The sequence below is a fragment of the Vidua chalybeata genome, chromosome 12, assembly GCF_026979565.1.
Source record: "Vidua chalybeata isolate OUT-0048 chromosome 12, bVidCha1 merged haplotype, whole genome shotgun sequence".
Lineage (NCBI taxonomy): Eukaryota > Metazoa > Chordata > Aves > Passeriformes > Viduidae > Vidua > Vidua chalybeata.
The window spans coordinates 17,044,617-17,064,505 of NC_071541.1; the positions used below are offsets into that span (position 1 = coordinate 17,044,617).

Below are 19,889 nucleotides of genomic sequence, written 5' to 3' on the forward strand. Positions count from 1 at the left end.
TGCAGACCTACCGGGCCATAGTAGGAATTGTCACCGTGCTCCCCATAGTCATTCCTGTTAAGACAAAGGTTGTTTGTTAATGGCAATTTGGTTTTACACTAACCTCGGTATATTCAAAATGATCAGCAGGACCAATAAAGGCAGAAAGATCATCTTTTCTGGCCACATCCTGGACTGTGTCCATCCCAGGAGACAGACTTGGCAAACCACTGTCTCCACAAGAAATATGACTCCACTCTGCTGTGTCTACAAAGATGACTCTCTCCACATGTTTTTTAAAAAGCTGAACCCACTAATTCCTGCAGAAGGGGATTTGATAGCTGGACAACAAGATGCATTATGATCACTAATCCCATTCTGTTCAATCACTGAAGCTTCCTCAAGCTTCAATGCCTTCACTTCTCCAACACATTTTTTGGTTGTACAAACATCTGTGCTAAATCCCAAATGCCAAACTTCAAGCACCTGCTCTGACAACAGAGTTCTAGCCTCACTGTACAGCACATAAAGGATAACACCACTGCCTCATCTGTCAGTACCTTCTCCTCCCTGTAGCAAGATTCACTTCCAACGTACGCCCATCAATGCAGATGGGGGGATCCAGGTTCTGCAGTATCTTCAGCAACCTCAGCGCCTCCTGTAAAAGGAAAAAGAATGTCCCTTTCCATGAGAAGGAAACAGCACATTTTACAAATCCAGTCTGCCTGAAAGGAATGTTTTGTGCTCAGTAGGACAAGAAACACAACAGTAAATATTAGTCTAAGTGTCAGTGAAGGGTATTTAGGATGTGACAAAAGGAATAAATGCAATGTGAGGCTCTCTGCTTGTCCTATGACCACTTACAGCAGCCAGCTGGGGACGACATTCTCCTAGGGCTGCCAGACAGTGCAGCACTGTGGCTGCTGCTGCCCTGAAGTGTTTTGGTAAACACTCTCTGGACCAACATCAAAGAACAGCTATGGAGTCTGAGAGCCACCCAGAAATAGAAAATGTGAACCCTCTGACATGGGAGGGTGTGTTAATTGAGATTCTTGCCTTCTACAAACAAAAATAATTGGATTCAAGTTCTCTGCAAACCAAATACCTATGCAAGAAGTGTTCAAGTTTAGAGTGTCTAAAAAGAAATGTACTGAGGTGAGAAACTCAATCAGTGTCACATCTTGTGACAACAATCAATCTTTGACTACTAAAGGCAGAGAACAACAGCTGTAACAGCTAATTCCTGTACCTGGTACAAGCAGAAGGACTCGCTCCAGCACAGCAGCCTCACAAGTACAGAGATTTCTTGTATTTCTGTGGTTTCTCTACTTCTACAGATATCACATGCCAACAGAGGGAGCAGGTGAAAGCAGGAAACTACTTACAGCATGGGATTCCAGTTCGATGAAGCCATAGGTCTGCCCCATCCGCCCAGCCTTGTTCTTCATGATGCGCACGCTGGACGTGGACAGACGCACGTACGGGGCCAGCAGCCCCACGATCACCTCGGGGGGGGTGAACCGAGTGATTCGCTTCAGCATAATTGCTGAGAGACACAATCAGGGAGGTGGCCCAGGAAGAAAAAGTAGTGAAAAAAGATAATTTAGAACTAGGTGTGCAGTGACTAAACCCACTCAAAGCAAGGGCACGGCTCCTTGCAGTTGACTCTCAAAGCCACTGCTTTTTTCTCTCCACTTTGCAAGATGCTCCAGTTACCACCTCCAATTGCTAACCTTTCCTTCCCAGAAAACAGAGGAGAAAGTAGCCCCTTCTCAGAGCTCAGCCCAGGGTAACTGCTGGCCCAAAAGACTTTTGAAGCTGTGCTAAATTAATTGCACCACCCTAAAGCCAGCTCAGCCTGAATGAATTTTCCTAAAGGCAATTTGTCAGCACCTTTGGAGCTGGACAGCCCTCCATTACTCTGTGCCACAGATTTGCACAACATAGAAATAGCCTCCAGAGGTTTTAGTGAAATGCTGTCCTTTCTGCAGACGACCTCATGGAGTGCAAGCAAGAGGGATCCAAAACTGGTCTTTGTGTCACTCACTTCTGCTTCCTCCACCATCTGGTGGTGTGGCTTCCTCTGCTTCCCTCTGAGAGGGAGGCTCCTGGTGCCGGTCCATGTCCCTCCTCTTCTCCTGTGAGGGCCGACGCTCTCTCCCTTCATCTCTCTTCCTTGGCTCCTGTTCCTGAGCCTGACATTCCTGCTGTGGAGCAGGAACTGAGGGTTGGAGAGGCTGCTTTGGAGATCCTGGTTGACCTGACAAATCTTGCTCAGGTGTTTCAAGCTTTGTCTCTGCTATTAGAGAGGAGAAATGAACTGGTTCCACAAAAGAACGTTTCAGCAGGTTTTTTTCTTCTATTTTCTGGCCCTTGCAGCAGTGCTCCTTATAAAAGGCAAACCTGTACTGCCTGTTGCATATCCACTGTTTTAACACTTGGCAGACACAAGGTTTGTTCAGGTACTGCCATCTTTCCATTGCCTTGTTTTGTGTTGGGCTGCTTTACACGACTTTTCTAGTCAAAGGTAAGAGGCTTTTTGGCCTCCTTTTAGGATTGGCTCTTGCCTGAACAAACAAGAATCAGGGATGGATTTAGACATGTCCCTTCCACATCCAGGACAACCTATATGGCAGTGATCCTTAATATCCACAATGTACTCCTGATCATCCATAGCCAAGCAATATCAACTAGTAACTGTCACCCTGTTTATATGCTAGAGGAAAACTGGGTTCAGACCCCCCTGAGACCACTGAGTCAAACACATCCTTAATACAGTCACAGATTTTATCAGGTGCCTACTGACCACAGCTGAGGCAGAAACAATGTCTAGCTATACCATTCAGAGAACATAAATCTCAACAAGCTTCTGTGCTTGAAGGTCTCTGAATGGCCTGGCTTCACTGTAGAAGAGATCTCTACCTGAGCTTATAACACTGCTGGAAAGGGAAGCCAGATCTGTGAGGCTGCAAAGGCGGATACGACCAGCCCAGCACCTGCTGCTGAAGCCTCTTCCCACAAAGAGAAGCAAATGAGGGTGCAAGACATGGCACAGTGAAGCTTCCTTCTTTAATGTCCCTGAGAGTAAGTCCCTGCTCTCACTGTTTGGGCAGTGGGCGGCATGGCAGAACACACAACGATTTTGCACACAACTTGCTTGGCTGCCAGCACAGCTCACCTTGGACAGGCTTGTACTCATTTGTCTGCAGTTTGTAGAGTGCAGTTTTGGCTACAGAACCTCATGTAAAATTTGCACATGAAACCAGCTTGCACCTGCAGCTGTGAAAACTGCCTGTGCAAATCACACAGCCATGAGCACAACCCTAGAAATGGGGAGGGCAACTCTTACTGAATTCTTGCTCAGCCGACGTGTCCTCTCCCTCAGCACCACCTCTGGACTCTGGGCCTGCTCTGCTCCCTGTAAGAGAGGCACACTTAAGTCCACTTCACATCCATCAGTCACAAAGCATGCCAGAACTCATACAAAGCTGCAGTAACCACTGCAAAAGCCTAGAGAGTTGCTTTGTTTCACCCAGCCATAGAGAGGTTATCTTATTGCACCCTTTCCCAAGAAAAGCAGGTCAGTAAGAAGCATTCACCACAATCTGTCTTCACAACAGGTTAAAGGCTCTGTTTAATTTGCCCCTGGGCAGTTTTGTTACAACCCATAGCTGCACTGGGGCAGCTGTGTGAATTCTGCCTTCACAACACTGATGGAGGAGTCACAGAGCACTGAAAACACAACCACAGGGACAGTGCTTCAGTAAACAGAGATCTGTGCATCAGCAGTGAATGAACTGCCCTTCTGCCTGGGGCACAGTGCAATACATAGAAGTCTGCTCAAAGATACAGAGTCAATTCTTACACAGTGGCTGGAATGCACAGACAGTGCCAGAGGAGGGTGGAGGACTCATTTGTGGCACTGTGGCCCCTGGCACTGCACCCAGGGATGGAGAAGGTGGGCACAGCCATCATCCCAAAGAAATCAGTTCCTCAAGGAAGTGTGTTTTGGCTCTTGTGCCCTCCCACCCCAGAAATCAGAGGTGTTGGTGGGGTGAGGAGAAGCTCCTAGAGAACTCCTCTCATGCATTTTTTACAGCCAGCAAGGTGAGCTCAGCAATTCCAGTCCTGGATTCGCCTCTAATCTCCTCTCCCAAGAACAAGTGAGAGGGCAAATGGAAATAGGCTCAAGTTGCCCTGAGGGAAGTTTAGATTAGATATTAGAGAAAATTTCTTGACCAAAAGGGTTGTCAAGCATTGGAACAGGCTACCCTGGGAAGTGATAGAATTACCATCTCTGGAAGTGTTCAAAAAATGTGTAGGCATGGAGCTTAGAGACATGGGTTAATGGTGGGCTTGGAAATGATGGGTTAATGGTTGGACTTGATTCCAGAGGTCTTTTCCAACCTTAATGATTCAATGATTATGTGATCCTAATCTGAGAGTGTCAAAAGTGAGGCAAATCTGAGAGTCTCTGAGTGACACTAAAACCATGCAGCTGCATCTCCCAAGGAAGGTGGGTCAAGGGGAAGCCATCTCACCTATAGTGAGCAGTACCAGCTCACAGTCCCAGAGGACACACAGTTATAACTCCCTGGATGAAAGGACAACACCAGACAGTAGGAGGGAAAGGCTGTGGGCAGTAAGACACCTCTCCACCAAGCCTCACAGCAGCAGAGAACCTGACAGCGACCCATTGCATGTAACATCTTCAGTGTGGACAGGCAAAAGGGGCCTAAGTGAAGCAAAACTAACAATCCTCCCACACAGTGCTCAGCTAGTCCATCCCCAAGAGGGATGCCATGGGAAACCAGAAGAAAAACTTACTTGTCAGGTTAGATGAAATTTTTAACCGACCAAGCTCAGGGGATGACATATACTCACCATCTCTTGGGAGCTTGCAATAGGAACAGGAAGATCTGTAGCCCACAGTACACACCTTACACTGCAATGGAAGATGGACAGCATGAGGAAGTTGTGTTTTGAAGGCAGTGAGTACAACCTGCTCCACAATTCCAGATTCTGCAGTCTGCTTTCAGAAAGTAGCAGCCATGAAAAAGTTACAGCAATGGGGAATGGCAGCAGGGGCCTTTGCTGGAATTGCAGGTAAATGCTCATATGACTCACAGCTGGGTTTGCCTTGGGAACAGGGCTTTCACACAACTACTGAGCACACATTTATGCACTAGTCCTTGAGATGGAACTCTTCCCCCTCTCAAGTGATGCTGGATCAAAAGCTCCCTGCTAGGCACAATGTTGGTTCAAATTGTCCAAAGTTACCTTGGCATTCTCTAACCTGAATTCACCCCTCAGGCAGTGCTGAAGTCCTTATCTGAGCTGAACTGTAGATACTGATGCAATCTGGGCAGTTAATAATGAGGTGTTTGCCAACCAAGAGGCAGAGCTGTACAGGCTTGGATGGTTATCCCACCTAGAGCCACTGTGGGGAGAGCCAATTGCCCCATTTTCACAGCTCTCTCCAAACACAGCATCCCTGACTTCCTCCTTAAGCTCTTTGCAAATGCATTGCTTTTGTTTCATAGCAATTTCTTCCTATGACTGAAGCCTTCTGGATGCTCTGGGGCACAAGAAATCTCCTTCAGGCCATGGCTACACACAGCAACAGTGAGGACATACAGTGCAGCCACCTCAGTGCACTGAGAGCTGTTTGAAACCACTGCTTGAAACTTGTGTCTGCACCTCTGGACTGCTTCAAGCAGAGATGAGGCACAGAGCAACAGCTCTACTTGCAGCTGAGTGCATCCAGTCAGCTGGATGAGGGTCTCTGTAGCCCAGGGTGATCCAGTGGACAAGGTGGGACTCTAATTAGAACCAAGTCCTGCTGCAAACTCAGCCTGTAGTCAGTGGGAATGCAGGCAACAATCCTGTCCTTTCTCCAGCCATCACCTCCAGCCTGCTGCAGCCACAAGTTCCTGTACTGGGAGAACCTTGGGGAGGGCACAGGAACAAAATGACGCTTGGGGAACTGTGCCTTCCCAGAAATGGACCAGTTCCAGCATGTACTAGACTTGGCTCATGCTGCCTAGACTTGGATCCATTTCCATGCTCCCTTCCCTGCTGCACTTACTACAGCCACAGCTAGACCACAGGTTCCTGTGTGAGGCAGAGGGGTGGTTACACACAAGAACCAGAGCGAAGCCTGTTCCATTCCGGTTGGCAAAATCACTGTCTCATTGTGGTTTTTAAGGAGAAAGGATCCACACGCTATTTTTCCCACATTTTAAAAAGGAACCACTGCATATGGACAAGGCTGTTCTGTGCCTGGCTACCTGTACCACAGCAACATGCACGCAGAGGTGAGACCAAAAAACAAGGTAGGCAAAAGCACAGTTTAGAAGGGGCAAGAGCTTCAGGGCAGGTGTTAATTACTCTGAGGGACTTTGGCCACCGAGCAAATAGCTAAGACTCCTCTGAGCTGCCACTGCCACGAGTGCCAGCAGGGGAAGCACAACACAGCTCTGAGCACAGCTCTGAGCACATACTTACACGTTTGCAGCGCCAAAACTCTGGGCATGGAGTGTATTCAAGGGTCACTTCTTTGCCACCGATCGTAAGAGTTCCCTGTTGAGACAAGGGGGTAAATGACGAACGTGCCCAGCACACGCAGGTTACTCAGAGGCAAAGAAAGGGGTGAAAGCTCTGGTTCCTAAAGGTTTTGCAAGTGAAACAGGGTGAAAGGGGAAGAAAGTCTCCCAGTTCAGTTAGCTGGAGCTTTGCTATGGAAGTGGGAGGGAAACAGCCTGTGCCCTGCTCTAGCATGGGGCTACAAGGCTGTGTTAGCTAGCTCCAGAGGAACCAGGCAGGAGAGGCCTTGCCACCTCCCAGGAAGAGCAGAGACAAGTAATTAGAGTGGGAAACTGCTGTAACCTGCTTTAGTCCAGGTGCTGGCAAGGGGCAGCTGGACAGACTCCCTCACACCAGCTACCACCAGGCTGGTCTCAATGCAGCTACTCGAGGAGGAATGCATGGAAAAATCCTCTCAGGCAAGAGAATTTTCATACTTGGGTTAGTCTTCATGCCAGTCATGAAACCATGGCTTTTCTTCAGAGAAATACACCAGAAATCTGCCACTGGCCCTGCAGCCAGCAAAGCCACTGCTCTGCAGCCAGCCCTTCCTTGCTGAGGCTGGCCTCGAGCACCTGAGCAGCAGCACCTGAGGCCTCCACTGCCCACAGATACACTGCTTCCAGATCCTCAGGTGATGCTTTGGACATGTGCCAACACACCCACAAGCTCTGCTGAAAGGCAGATAAAATGGGTCGTAGGTACAAGTCCCATGGCTCCTGCCTGGAGCAGCAATGATTCCTGGTGGCTCCCATCTGCCATGGACAACAGGCCATGCTTGGGCACACAGGACACAGGCAGGCCAAGTCACAGACGCACACAGCCATGAGACATCTCCTGTCACTGGAGGTCACTGGAGGCACTGCCAGACCACACAGCCTGGATTCCCCAATACCACAGTTTGACACTTGGTATCAATAAAGAGACCCAGAGCCAGGTCTCCCAAGTCCCAGGAGAGCAGCTGCCTGACAGCACAGACAGATGTCAGGGAGCTGTAAACGGTCCCAGCCCACTTTGGGGACCTCTGCTGAGTCAGAAGTTTCCCAGGTACTCTGACCCAGTAGCCTCACCATGCAAAAACCCCCAGTGCAAACCATGAACATGAGAAAACAAGTTCCCAGAGTTATTATTCAGAAGTCATGATACACCCATGCATAAACTGCTCTGCAGAACGTGAGGGAGATGCTAGGGAATATGCAAAGTGGGAGTGAATAGTTCATAGGAGGGAATCGCTGAGTGGCAGTAAAACAATCCTTTAACTCCTACAAAAGAACACAGCAGGGTTCCACCACCTCCCCTCTTCCCATCCTGCCTTTTATGAACCAAAGCCATCCTTCCCTACCAGGCCTATGTTGAACACTTTGAAGGGTTCCTTTCTGCCACCCAGCTGCTCAAGCACTGCTTTCCAACATGGATCTGCCTTTGCCTGACAGAAAGTGGAGCCACTCCTGGACTTTGCTGAAGGCTGGTGTGCGCACTCAGAGCACCCTGCTGCATCTTTGGAGAATCTGCTCAGGGTCTATTCACAGCAGGGAGCATTGCTCACTTCACCTGTCTACAAGAGGCTTTGCACCTTCTTTAAGGCACGTGAGGAAACACAAGTGAGAAAGGGAAGCAGAAATCAAGGCTGTCCCACTGGAACTGTTGGTCCCTGAGACAGACATGCTCCCTCTCCCAAGCAGGGCACCCACCACATCCCAGCATACACTCAAGAGATGGGCAGTGCCAGGAGCAGGCTAGAAATGCCTGTGGGTGCCTCAGGACACACTGAGCAGAGGCAGGAGGAGAAGGCAGGGTGCACATCCTCATAAGCCCAGGGAAGTCCTTGGGAACAGCAGCCCCTCACCAGGCAGCTGCAGCCCTGCCTAGGAGCTCAGGAAACAAAAAACTCGACTAGAGCACATCTCCTCTGGCAGGGCCAATCCATCACAGAGCTTCATCCTTCTACCAGCCATTGAGGACAAACCTTGCCAGAAAGCCTTAAGATTATTTTTGGTTTTATGGAAAATGGTATTTAAGTGCATGTTGTGCTGGCGGTGCTGGTCCCTTCCGCAAATTCCATTTTCGGAGGCTGCAGAAAGTGTCACTTGCATAATTACTCCCTGATTTCCCTAACACCCTGCTGATTGCCTGCTCACTTTTTCAGCAAGCTCTCTCTTACTGATTTCTTCTTGATAAAGTAATTTTCAAGGTTGCAATCATCATTTAACTCTCCAAAATGAGTCTTTCACTTAGGACACACATTGTCAGGATTCAGTGGCTTTGAATTCCTCGTTCTCCCATTTTGTTACTAGATTCCATCACAAATATTTTCAGAACCTTTATTTCCTCTAGTGCCTGTCTCTGCTTACTCTTCTTCATCTAGTTCTTTTACTGTGCAAAAATTTCAGTATAATTGAGCAGATTTCAACTGAGCAAATCTTGGTGAAAGGACAAAGATTTTTCCAAAAATTTCAGGGAAGAGTGCTGGGGGCAGGGGGGAAAGGGTAAGCTCAAAGTATGCCACATATTGTGTCTGGCACCATATCTCTTCCACATTCAGGCATTTTATCCTAGACTTTTTCACCAACCTGCACTATGTCTGTTAATTCCTCTGTATTTTTAATACCCTGTACTTTGGAGCAGCTTGGCTTTTTCTAAGTCAGAGTGAAACAGAAATGTCTCTCTGGTCTTCCCAGTCAGGAACCTCCCCCTCATAACTAGCAGTAAACACAGAGTTGACTCACCAGTGGAGGGTTTAAAAGGCAGCACAGCTTTGCAGCTCCAGGACAGCAAGCTCTCAGCCATGGAAATGCCCAGATTTCCAAGGGCATGAACAGATTCTATTGTTTTCTGAATTGCCAAATTCATCAAAACAGAGCATCAGGACTTTACTGCTGGAGCAATGATTTGTGCTACTGTTTGATACCTTTCAAACACGGTTATACACGGAGTTTTTGCTTAGAGGTCATTGGAGATACAACACTGAATTCTAATCTAAGTGATACAATTCAGTCCCAGCCAGTTCAGCTACTAAAAAATCTGCCCTATGGCCAACTATGTAAATACTCCTGCCAGCAGACTGATCCATGGAGCAATCCTACCATGAGATGGTCCTAGAGAGCTGTGCCAGGAAACCATAAAGTCTGTTTGCAGAGACCATACACAGGGCAGCCATGTCTCAAAGCTCTTCAGTGAGCAGGGACAAACCTCACAGGAACAGAGGGCTTTTACAGAGAGAAAGAAAAAGGAGAAAATCCCTTAGCCATGATATCCACAGGTGATGTAATCCATCCAAAAGCACTTTGGAGACTGTGTCAGCAGGACAGGGCTTCAGCAACAAAGCTAGTTTCACTAAAGCAGTTTCCAAGCTTTTTGTTCCCAAAAGAAGCAGTAAAGAATACCAGGAAGGTAGATCTACCTGTGAGAAAAAAGCCAGACCACACCCTAGGACACATCCTGTCCACTTTTGAGGTTGGGTTTAGCTCACCTCTAGTTTATCCTGTTTGTAACAGCACTGCACTGCACAGAGCCCAGCCTGGCTCTGCAGGTTCATGAGCACTGAGCACTCTGATCCCACATCCTAGGGAACCTCTGGAGCTACTGCCAGGGCCAGGAGACAGCCTGCTGCAGGTCAGCCACTGCACAAGGCACCGCTTCTGCTGCTTGTCTGTCAATTAGCATTTACAGTTAGCACGCTGGGGTTTTTCATGCTTGTTGACAGCCTTTTAATGATGATGACTGGGGGCTGAGGAGCGGGAGAACTTGCCAAAAAAGTCTCTCTTTGCTCTCAAGACTGAGATGACAGAATACAAATCATCAATGTCAAAGCTTTTGCTAACTGTTTCTCTGAAAAAAAATTTAGAGCATCCAAGAGTGACCTAGAAAACTGGAAATATGGAAGGAGAGCTCTCAGAACACAGCCACTCCCTCAAATAAAACCAGGCTTCTCCTTTAACTGAATCTATCCAAACACTGAAACCTTCAGTAAAATTTCACTTTGGAGCCTCCAAACAATAAGCTGACAGTACTCCAAGTATTTCACCCCACAGGTCATGCTTCGACAGCTACAACAGGGACTGTGAAACTGCACAGAGATGTGGATGCAGCAACCAACACCACCATGGATTGCTGTGGAGGAATGTGCTCCAGTTCTTCCAGAGGGATGGCAACAGCCATCCATCCAGGATGTCACCATCCCTGGTCACAAGGGACCAGAGTGCCTGACTTAGTGGAACAGCAGTTGTCAGTCTCACCTTTACAGACAACACACCTGGGGCGGCGCACATCAGTTTTGGAACAGAACCAAGGCTCTGCTACCAAGAACCCAAATCCACAAGGATTAGTAAGCCAAACTTTTCTTCTTGGCTACAACCCCAAGGCAGTGCAGGAGGTGCCTCCCGCACCTGGTTCACCACAAGTGAACCATCTTCAGACTCATTTTAGCAGCTGGCTCATGCACAAACCAAACACCACGTCAGCTAATTATTTCCTAATATTGTTTGTCATCTGATTAAATGGAAAATATCTATACCATGAACTGAAAGGTTCAGGTATCCTTCTCGCTGAGTAATAACCAAGCTGGAAGACTGGTTATGTGGTTCAACACGATAAAAATTAACTGAAAATACCATTTGTAAACAGATAAAAACCTGCATACAAAGATTATGACAAAAGAATGCTTATGGGCAGCACAGTAAAGCAGTCATATTAAAATACCATACTAACCTTGTTTATATGATGCTAATTCAGCCCTCTTCTGCATATTTACTATAATTAGGATGGTTATTCAAAAATCAGTATACATCCGTCATTTAAAAATTATTTAAAATGATTAATGACAAGTGCTTATTGCCTTGGGAATGCTCAGACACTACTCCAGGAAGCAGTCTGGGAATGCAGTGGATGCCCCTAGTTCCAGCAGCACTTCCCAGAATAAAAAGCTCTTGCCATCCTCAGGGTATATTCCAGCCCTGGCCTCCAAATGCACTGGATGGCACAGCACAGGAGACAAGGGGCTGACAGCACAAGCCAGGTTATCTAATTGGAACTGCAAATCAAAATGCTTTCAGGTTCTGCTCCTATTTGAGTATGGATTAGAAATGCAGATTTAACAACCCCCAACCACCACACAATGCAAGTTATGTAATGGCATCCTATTCCACTGGCATGTACCATGCAGAGGCTGAGTGGGAGCTGGCAGGGAGAGCACAGGGTTCTCTCCCTGACAGGATTCACCTTCAAATTAGGCAGGCAGGTGAGATCAAACACCAAAGGTCTCCCTGTCCCCAGCTGCTCGTGGAATTGAGGAGGCAGCACCTTCCTGGGATGAAGCAGAGGGCCAACACCTGGGAGGATAAGAGACCAGCTGGATATATTTCAGAAGAAGATCATCTCAGCCACAGAAACTGGCTTCTCATCCCGTTTTCCATATGCTGAAGCTTTTATCCCTAAACTCATCAGCAGCTGCTGTACAAGGGACTCAACTACACAGAGCAACAGGCAGTACATCTGCTTACCTCTGACAAAAAGCAGATGAGAAAAGCTGTGAACCCACAAACCACAATCCATCTGCAATTAAACAGTTAGAAATGGAACGTGACATGGAGCTGAAGAAACAAGAGCAATCCAGGCTGCTGCAGGGTACTGCAGCAATCTGGCATTTCCTACAGCAAGAGTAAGTACAAGCAAATTCCTCATGAGGTGGGATTTTCCCCAAGGCTCTAGCCTCTTTGTTGAGCTCTCAAACCAGTTGCAGCTCAGGGATTGCTTTTGATTCTGATCTAGCAGTGCATCCAACACTCATCCAGCTGAGTGGCTGACAGCCAAGGCAGAAGATTCAAGATATACAGGGGAAAAGGATGGTTTGAAAAGTGGTGGATCCCTGAGGAACTGTTACATCACCAAATGGATCCAAACAACTTTGCTGTGCACTATTATTACAGATTTCCATCAAGACTAACACCGAGATGACAACTGACAACATAAACACTGTGTTAGTGGTCAGGATATTTGGCTCTTGGGCATCAGAGACACTATGGAGCTGAAGAGCACGTGGCATCACCTTGAAGCATTTAGCAGTAAGGCATTTATTTCAACAGTGATCCAAGGCTAACCAGCTTGGCATGCTCAGGGCTCCTGGTCTTCAAGGTCAGGGGAGGCCTGAGAGTGAGAGCCCAAAGCTGTCACCATCCATCCTGAGCTGACAGAACAGTGCTTCAGGCACACCACTAATGGGCATGTTAAATTAAACTGGCACTAACACAGAACTGAGGCATTAGGAAGATAACTGAGAGAGTGCTAAAGATTCAGTAGCAAAATGTAACAGATTAAGATACTATATAAGGATTATTTTATCCCAAATAGCTCCTGGTACCTCTTTTTCAAAGTCCTTTTATTGAAAACCCATTGCCCACTAGCACTGGGACCATCCACTGTGCCCCACAAGCATCTTTATCTACTTGTTCCTTCCTCAGGCCTCCTCCTGCCTGGTTATCCAGGCCATTTGTCCTTTAGCAGAAGGTGCCAGTCTGCATCCTTTAAGTACCTTATTTCCACAGACACCCCAGCTAGCCTGCTGAGACACCTCCAGTTTTCTTCCTACGGTTTCTAAATTCCCTGGATACCAGCCATCCCCTTTTTAAGTAAGTCCCAGTATCTTTCTGCAGCTCACCTCCCCCCACTGATATCCTTTTCGCAAATACACACAGAAATTGCTTTTCAGACTATGCCAGCTCTCTACATTTTAATGCCTGAATTTTGAACTCCAATTCAGTTCCAAGTTAGGACTCTCAAAGTGCTTATCTTTTAAACACAGCATTTGCTTTGCCTGTCAGCACTCTCAGCCCTGCTCTGAGAGCACCGGAACGGTGGGCACAGGCAAGCTCCCAATTACAGCTCCAGGAGGGATAACAGCGATGTGCCGCAGCTGGGGAAAACACACAATGTGCTCAGCACCTCACATGCTCAAGGGCCAGCTTTGGGCAGCAGGTGATATGAATAGCTTCTGCATTTCACCCTTTAAGTAGATTTCAACACATCTGAAAGTTTTCTTTGATCCAGTGAAGCCAAGTGGACTTTCACATGCCACTCAAGGCCCTAATGCATCTCTTCCTGGCTAATGCCGACCTCCAGCTTCCCTCACTCCTCTGAAGAGGGCACCTTTGCAGATCAGCTTATAGGATCACTGAGAAAGAAGTGGAAATTTTAAAATGAAAGCCATTCCTTAACAGCATGAAGGAGTCAGAAGACGATTTCTAGAGTCCAGACAGTGAGGATCTGGGGACAACAGCTCAAAGAGGGACAAGTTCTGTGCTCTGGCTGTGCTTCCACTCCACAGCTAAAGAGAAGCATGGATGGTTAAGGCCATATAACAAGGTAAGTGTAGGAGGCCATGTGAGTTTCTTTAACAGCTGGACTTGATCTTACAAGGTCTTTTCCAACCTAAATGATTCTAAGTCAAACACTTTCATGCTCAGAAAAGTATCAATCAGGTTGAATCCTCTATTTGAAAAATGTACTTACACTATCAAAACTTAAGAGTATTTAAATATTTAGCATATTAAGTATCATTATTCATAGATGGCTTTAGGGAAGGATCCACATGGCTTTGCCTCATCAATATTCCTTGACTTATCACAGGCTACTGCATGGACAATGTTTGAACAACAGCTGCTTCACAGACCCCGTTCTCTCCCAACTCAGGGACTTCCCTTATCTCTCCAAAATGCTGCTCTACTGCCTGGACATATTTCTCACTATTTTTTTTTTTACATGACCACCTTTTTCCTCAAAGGTCATCTCATCCCATCTCACTGTTAAACAATATAAAGCTTAAGCACATTAGCACAATGCACTAATCCAGTCCAGGACCTTCCTGTGCACCTCCCTCAGGGATACTTTACAATTAGCAATGGCCATAAGGAAGCTGGGAAACAATGAGGAAACACCCAGCACCTTAATCATAGGTATGAAGCACAAATATCAAAACCCTGAAGACAATCCCAATGCAAAATCATGGTGGAAAAAAAAAAGGCTGGAAAGCTCTGCCTTAAAGGGGTGAATTTATTGCTAGACAATTCAATTAAGCATTTGAAGACCCCCCCAGACACAAACAACACATGTTCTTCCACTGGAGCGTGTACCTATGGGATTACACACCAATTCCAACACCTGCATAGTGAACAGAACTCAGGGTGTTCAGTGCAGCAGCAAATGTTTGCTAAGAGCACACCAGCTGTGATGGGGAAGGGTGTGCTCCAGAGGCTCCTCCACACACGCCTCCAAACTCCATTCTTAGGCACTCGGAGCCTTCCCTGGCAGTGCCTTCTCTGCAGCCAGTGCTCAGGCAAGCTCCCTGCAGGATGGTCTCTCTGCTGAAAGGAAAAGCCCCAAAAAACCTGGGAAGAGGAAGTACCTCTGAAGAAAAGAGGGGTTTATCCTTAGTGACATCATTTCTCAATATTCCTAGATTCCCAGTTAATGACAAAAGTGGGTGTCTGATACTGCCTCCCACAGGATAAGAGCCCTGCCATTTGCCACCAGCAGTGCAACACTTACCTGTGTCATCCCAGTGATGATTCCCAGCACATCACTGTGACCTTGAGGTGGCCTGTCCAAAAGCTATATCCAGATCCTTAATGGTCACACCTGGACAGAACATCAAGGCAGCTGGCCCACCTTCTGGCTGGCACCTGTACAGACTTCTGTGTCTGAGCAGATGCTGCCTCCTGAGAGCTCTTCTTAGGAGTTGATTTGGAAAACAGCTGCTTTAACCTCTTGGGTCAGTATTTGCCAAGAAACCTGACACAGCATGAAAACAGTTATCCAAGCCCTTTGGAGGGAAATGATTTTTCCCTACCAGCCTGGCTTGGGTGCAACGTAATGCTAGTGGGTGTCCCAGTTCCCTGTGGATCCCAGCACCTCTTCCTTTTTCAGGGCACTGGGTTTTAAGAGCTTTATTCAGGCAACTGCACTGCACAAAGTCCAGAGGTAAATTCAGATCATTCCTTCCTGGTCAGTTCCCAGAACTGCTGAAGAAAGGAATTTAGTGCCTTGTCAGGGTGCAGAAGTTGTGACTCTCCAGGCTCCGAGGCTCTGGTGGCTGACCTCAGCTCTTTGGGAGAGTAGAGCCAGAGAGGTGAGTGTGCAGGACAGCAGTTCCTCTGATAACCCTGACACCAAGGAAGGAAAAGAACACAGTTCCCTGTTGTGTCACAAGTGCCTCAGCATGGCTGAAGTCCTAAGGGATTGGGAAGGGGAAACAGCATGCACAGACATCTCTTTAAACTGTCAGATAAGCTGCACAGTAGTGGGTGGCTCAGATACTGTGACTTGAACCCCCTGTGGGACTTTAATACCTGGGGATTTAATACCTGGGGGCTCAGGACAGCTACTGGCCCACGCAGACTGAGGGCAGCCAAGCACAGGGTACTGCCTGCAGCTCCCTGTGTGCTGCTCACCTCTCTGCAGCAAGCACTGGAGCCCCAGAGAGGTGATGCTTTCAGCTGCTCCTCTTAGAGCCAGATGGATCAATCATTTGCCTGTCATCAGGAGGTGTCTGTGAAACTTTCTGGAATTCACTTCTTACATTTAGTGATGTGCCCAGTACACACTGGAAGGAAGAAAAAGTGATGAGCTGAATTAATGGAATGGACGGAGAAGGCAGCAGTGGCAGTGGACACACCAATTCCACATGAACCAGGCCCAGAACAACAGCTTGTCTGGGAAAAAAAATCCAAACCACCTCAGCACTCCTCTCCAGTTATATCACAGGTTGGGAGAATCAATCAGGCTTTCAAAACCCTAAGGTTATAAACAGTAAAATACCTTAGTCATCATATCATTAATGTACAGCTTTGCACCGTGAGAAAGCTTCTTAGTGAGACTTCTCAACCTGGTATTAAGTGTATGAAAATACATCTTGGGATTCTTAAGACTTAAAATTACTTTCTCTGTTAACTCTGCTCCTGAGATCCTTGATGGAAAAGTACATTGAATGTTTGCTTGGGTTTTAAATGCCATCCTGGCTCAAATCTGGTTCATGAAGCCCATCTGAATATTGCTAATTTCCTTGTTAGACATGGACTGTACATCACAAAAAACAAAGATTTCCCCTGTTGTCTATGAAAAGGGGAGAAAATTACGTTCATTCTCTTGTTCTAAAGACAGCTTCAGAGTTTTAAATACTTAAATCTTATGTTTACAGCTTTATAGCTTTGACCCTCATTAAAAATGTAATTCCTTACATGACAGACTTGATTTTAGACCCCTGTCCTTGAGAAGCTGTTTGTTCATCCTGTGGAAGGCATAACTAACTGAACTTATAAGTGGCCTGAAGCAATGGAGATGCAGGAGGACACTTGGATGCAACATCTGGTAGCTGTCAACACATACACACAGTGCAACAGCACCACAAAATAAACCTTCAGGCAGAATGCTCCTTTACATCTGACAGCTTTTGTTCTGCAGAAGCCAGGAAGAACTTTCCACCTCCGTCCTTCGTCTCCTTGTACAAAACAGCTCCAAGATTTTCCCACACAACCCTCTTCTGGGAGCAACTGTAGCCAGGATTCAGTAAGCTGGTCACACAGTGCTACTGAGGAGTGGCTGTCCCATTCACAGATTCCCTGACATGATGGAAGAAGAAATTCTCCCCTGTATGTGAGAGGACTGGGGAAGTTGGTGCCTTTCCTCAGCAGTGCAGAGAGAATTTGCCTGCCAGCACTCTCATAGCTCTTCCACCTCCTGTGTTTCCTGGTCCTGCACAGATGCAGAATGACAGCAAAACTCCTGATCTCTGATCTTGTAGCACACAGTGTTTCTTGTGCTCTCTGTAGGTATTAAAGCTTTAATAAGAGTCTAGAAGGTGCCCTGTGGCTTGCAGGGGAATGGGGCGGATAATAACTCCATGTCCTCCTGTGTTAAATACCTGTTTCCTTGTTGCCTGTGATTGATGGATAATGACACAATAGCCCATTTAGGCGTGCCGCCCCCATTTTCCACTGTAATAATTTCATTTCTAGACAGGAACATTAACAACCCAGTTACAGTCAAATGGAAACAGAAATTCACAAATAAAAGTTGCTGACTGCCAGAGCTTTGATCTTGCATCTTCAAACTTGAATCTGAATTTAATATTTTACTCGCATGAGTTTCACAACCCAAGCAGAAAACAGCAAAATGCAATGTACTTCTTTGGAATGAGCCCCAATTCCAGAGAGCCAAACTTCTGTTATTTAAACTGAAAAGGTCCAATACAAACTCAGCTGGGAAGAAAACAGACTAAAATCCACATCTGAAGGGAATTCTAGCTCTCTCTCACTATCAAAACTGTAGATACACAAAAAACATACATTAATTCTGCCGAAGGGTAGGCAGACTATTTCTTTGAAGAGAAGGAAACAGTGGTTCTGCCTTCTTCCTTAACCCCAGGAAGCAAGCAGTTCAACATTCTTTTCCGCCTCTGGAGTCAACATTTTACCTTCCTGTTCCAGCAATCCAACACCAACAGTGCATCAAATAACGGAAAAGCAATCACTGCTAAAATAGCACAAAAGCATGAACGAACAGTTCTGAGGCTGAAGCTTACAACAACAACTCATCAAATGAAATTTGCAACATTTTGGTGTGCTCCCACTTATCAAAACAGTCCAGATGGAGTCCTAGCATTATAATCTGGCTCATATGCTTGTAAAACATATCTGGTGTTCCCCTCGACATTGCTGGAATTAGGCTGAGGACTCATTGGACTCAGCCCAACAATTTATGTCACCTCGTTCTCAGTGACGGGTCCTGTGCAAACCATTATGACAAAACCATGATAGAAAATGGTCTCACTCTGGAAATGAAAGTTGTGGTGCATTCACTGAGATGTCTTGATTCATGACTGAACCCGTCCAGACATTTCCCTCTCACTGCCTGCTCATCTCCCTTAAGACACTTCAGTGGTATCATCAGCACCGTCCACTTCTAAGAGTACAGAGGGAATTTCTGAGAGTGCAGCCGTGCTTTGGTTAGTCACCAGCTTACTTAGAGGATGACTTCAAAAGCATCAAAGCAAATTAGTGGCATGAGTCCTACTACTTTCATATAGGAGCTTGATCAAGGGATTTTACATCCTAATCCAAACTCCCCTTCTGACCATATACACAATTTATCAGCTGCAGCACTACACAATCTGTCCTACACCTGATTTACCATGTTCCTTTGAAGCACTCTGAGGCTACGAGGCACATACCTTCCAAATGCTTACACAGGGATGTATTTAGAGTTTTTACAGATCTTCACAGAAGATCAACTAATGTTGAATGCAAACTCAATTAAAAAATGTTCAGTCTGTGAGAAAGAGCAGCCAGCAGTAAACCATGGCTCTGTTTTAAGGTGAAACTGCACCTATACGTAGCACACATAGCATAATCTATGACTAAGATTTCCACACTGGTGCACAGTTATTCCATTAACACATTAGGAGGAGAGGACCTGACAGCTACAGAGACAGGGTGCCATCTGTATCCTGCCCATGCATCCAAAGATTACTTCAAATCTTTCCTAGCTCAAGGCAAGATCTCACCTAGAAACGAATTCAAAGGATGAGTGTTCCAGATGCCTCATCACTCAGGAAAATGCTTTGCGTACTGAAAATGACCAAACCAAAGCTATTTCTTAGGGAATGCTCTGCCAGTGAGTCCTCTACAAGACAACTTGAGCCCTATGGAAGGGGCAGAGGCAGACTTACCCATGGTACACACTGCACTTTGCATGCACAAGCAGGACTTTTCAAGTGCCCCCATTTTTACAACATCAGTGCTGGGCATGACCAAAGGTCCGGCTGTCCCGTGGTGGTTCCTCACTTTGAGCCACCAGTGCAGGGAATATCCAACCTTTTCCTGCCCAGCAGCTGTGAGTGATGCAGCACAAGTACTGATATATCAGATCACACAGCCAATCAGCCAGAGAGGACTGGACACCTGTCTTTTCAATCACTCACAGATCAAATTATTTAAACAAATTTCAGGAAATCATAATTATTCCCTCCAGCTCCTGGCATTGTAAACAGAACATCTAATCCAACAGAGAATAACTTGATTAACAAGGTGTTTATAATCTATAGGGAAAGAATGGTTATTTCAGAGTTACATCACCACACAGATTTTTTTTATGTCAATGGGCAAAAAAATCCAACAAACCCATCACCAGAACAGAAATGCAGCGGCCAGGAGGGAGAGCAGTTTCATTTTAGAGAAGGGTAGGGAGTGATGCTTTATGTGAAACAACCTATTTATATAGCAGCCCAAGCCAACCTCAGCACACAGAATAGACAGTTCTGTAATATACAGCAATATTTG

General features: G+C 46.4%; 1 protein-coding gene across 2 annotated transcripts in view; it reads right to left on the reverse strand.

The window, feature by feature from the left end:
- The window catches only part of RBM6 (RNA binding motif protein 6), a 58,000-nt gene that overhangs the window by 9,811 nt on the left and 28,300 nt on the right, over positions 1–19,889 (reverse strand). For both annotated transcript variants that reach the window (XM_053953713.1, XM_053953712.1), the window contains exons 7-13: positions 6,487–6,561; positions 4,864–4,924; positions 3,329–3,397; positions 2,027–2,278; positions 1,365–1,525; positions 540–637; positions 12–54 (exon numbers count right to left, since the gene is read on the reverse strand). In XM_053953713.1, the coding sequence (XP_053809688.1) occupies positions 12–54; positions 540–637; positions 1,365–1,525; positions 2,027–2,278; positions 3,329–3,397; positions 4,864–4,924; positions 6,487–6,561 (759 nt within the window). The remainder of the gene's footprint in view (positions 1–11; positions 55–539; positions 638–1,364; positions 1,526–2,026; positions 2,279–3,328; positions 3,398–4,863; positions 4,925–6,486; positions 6,562–19,889) is intronic.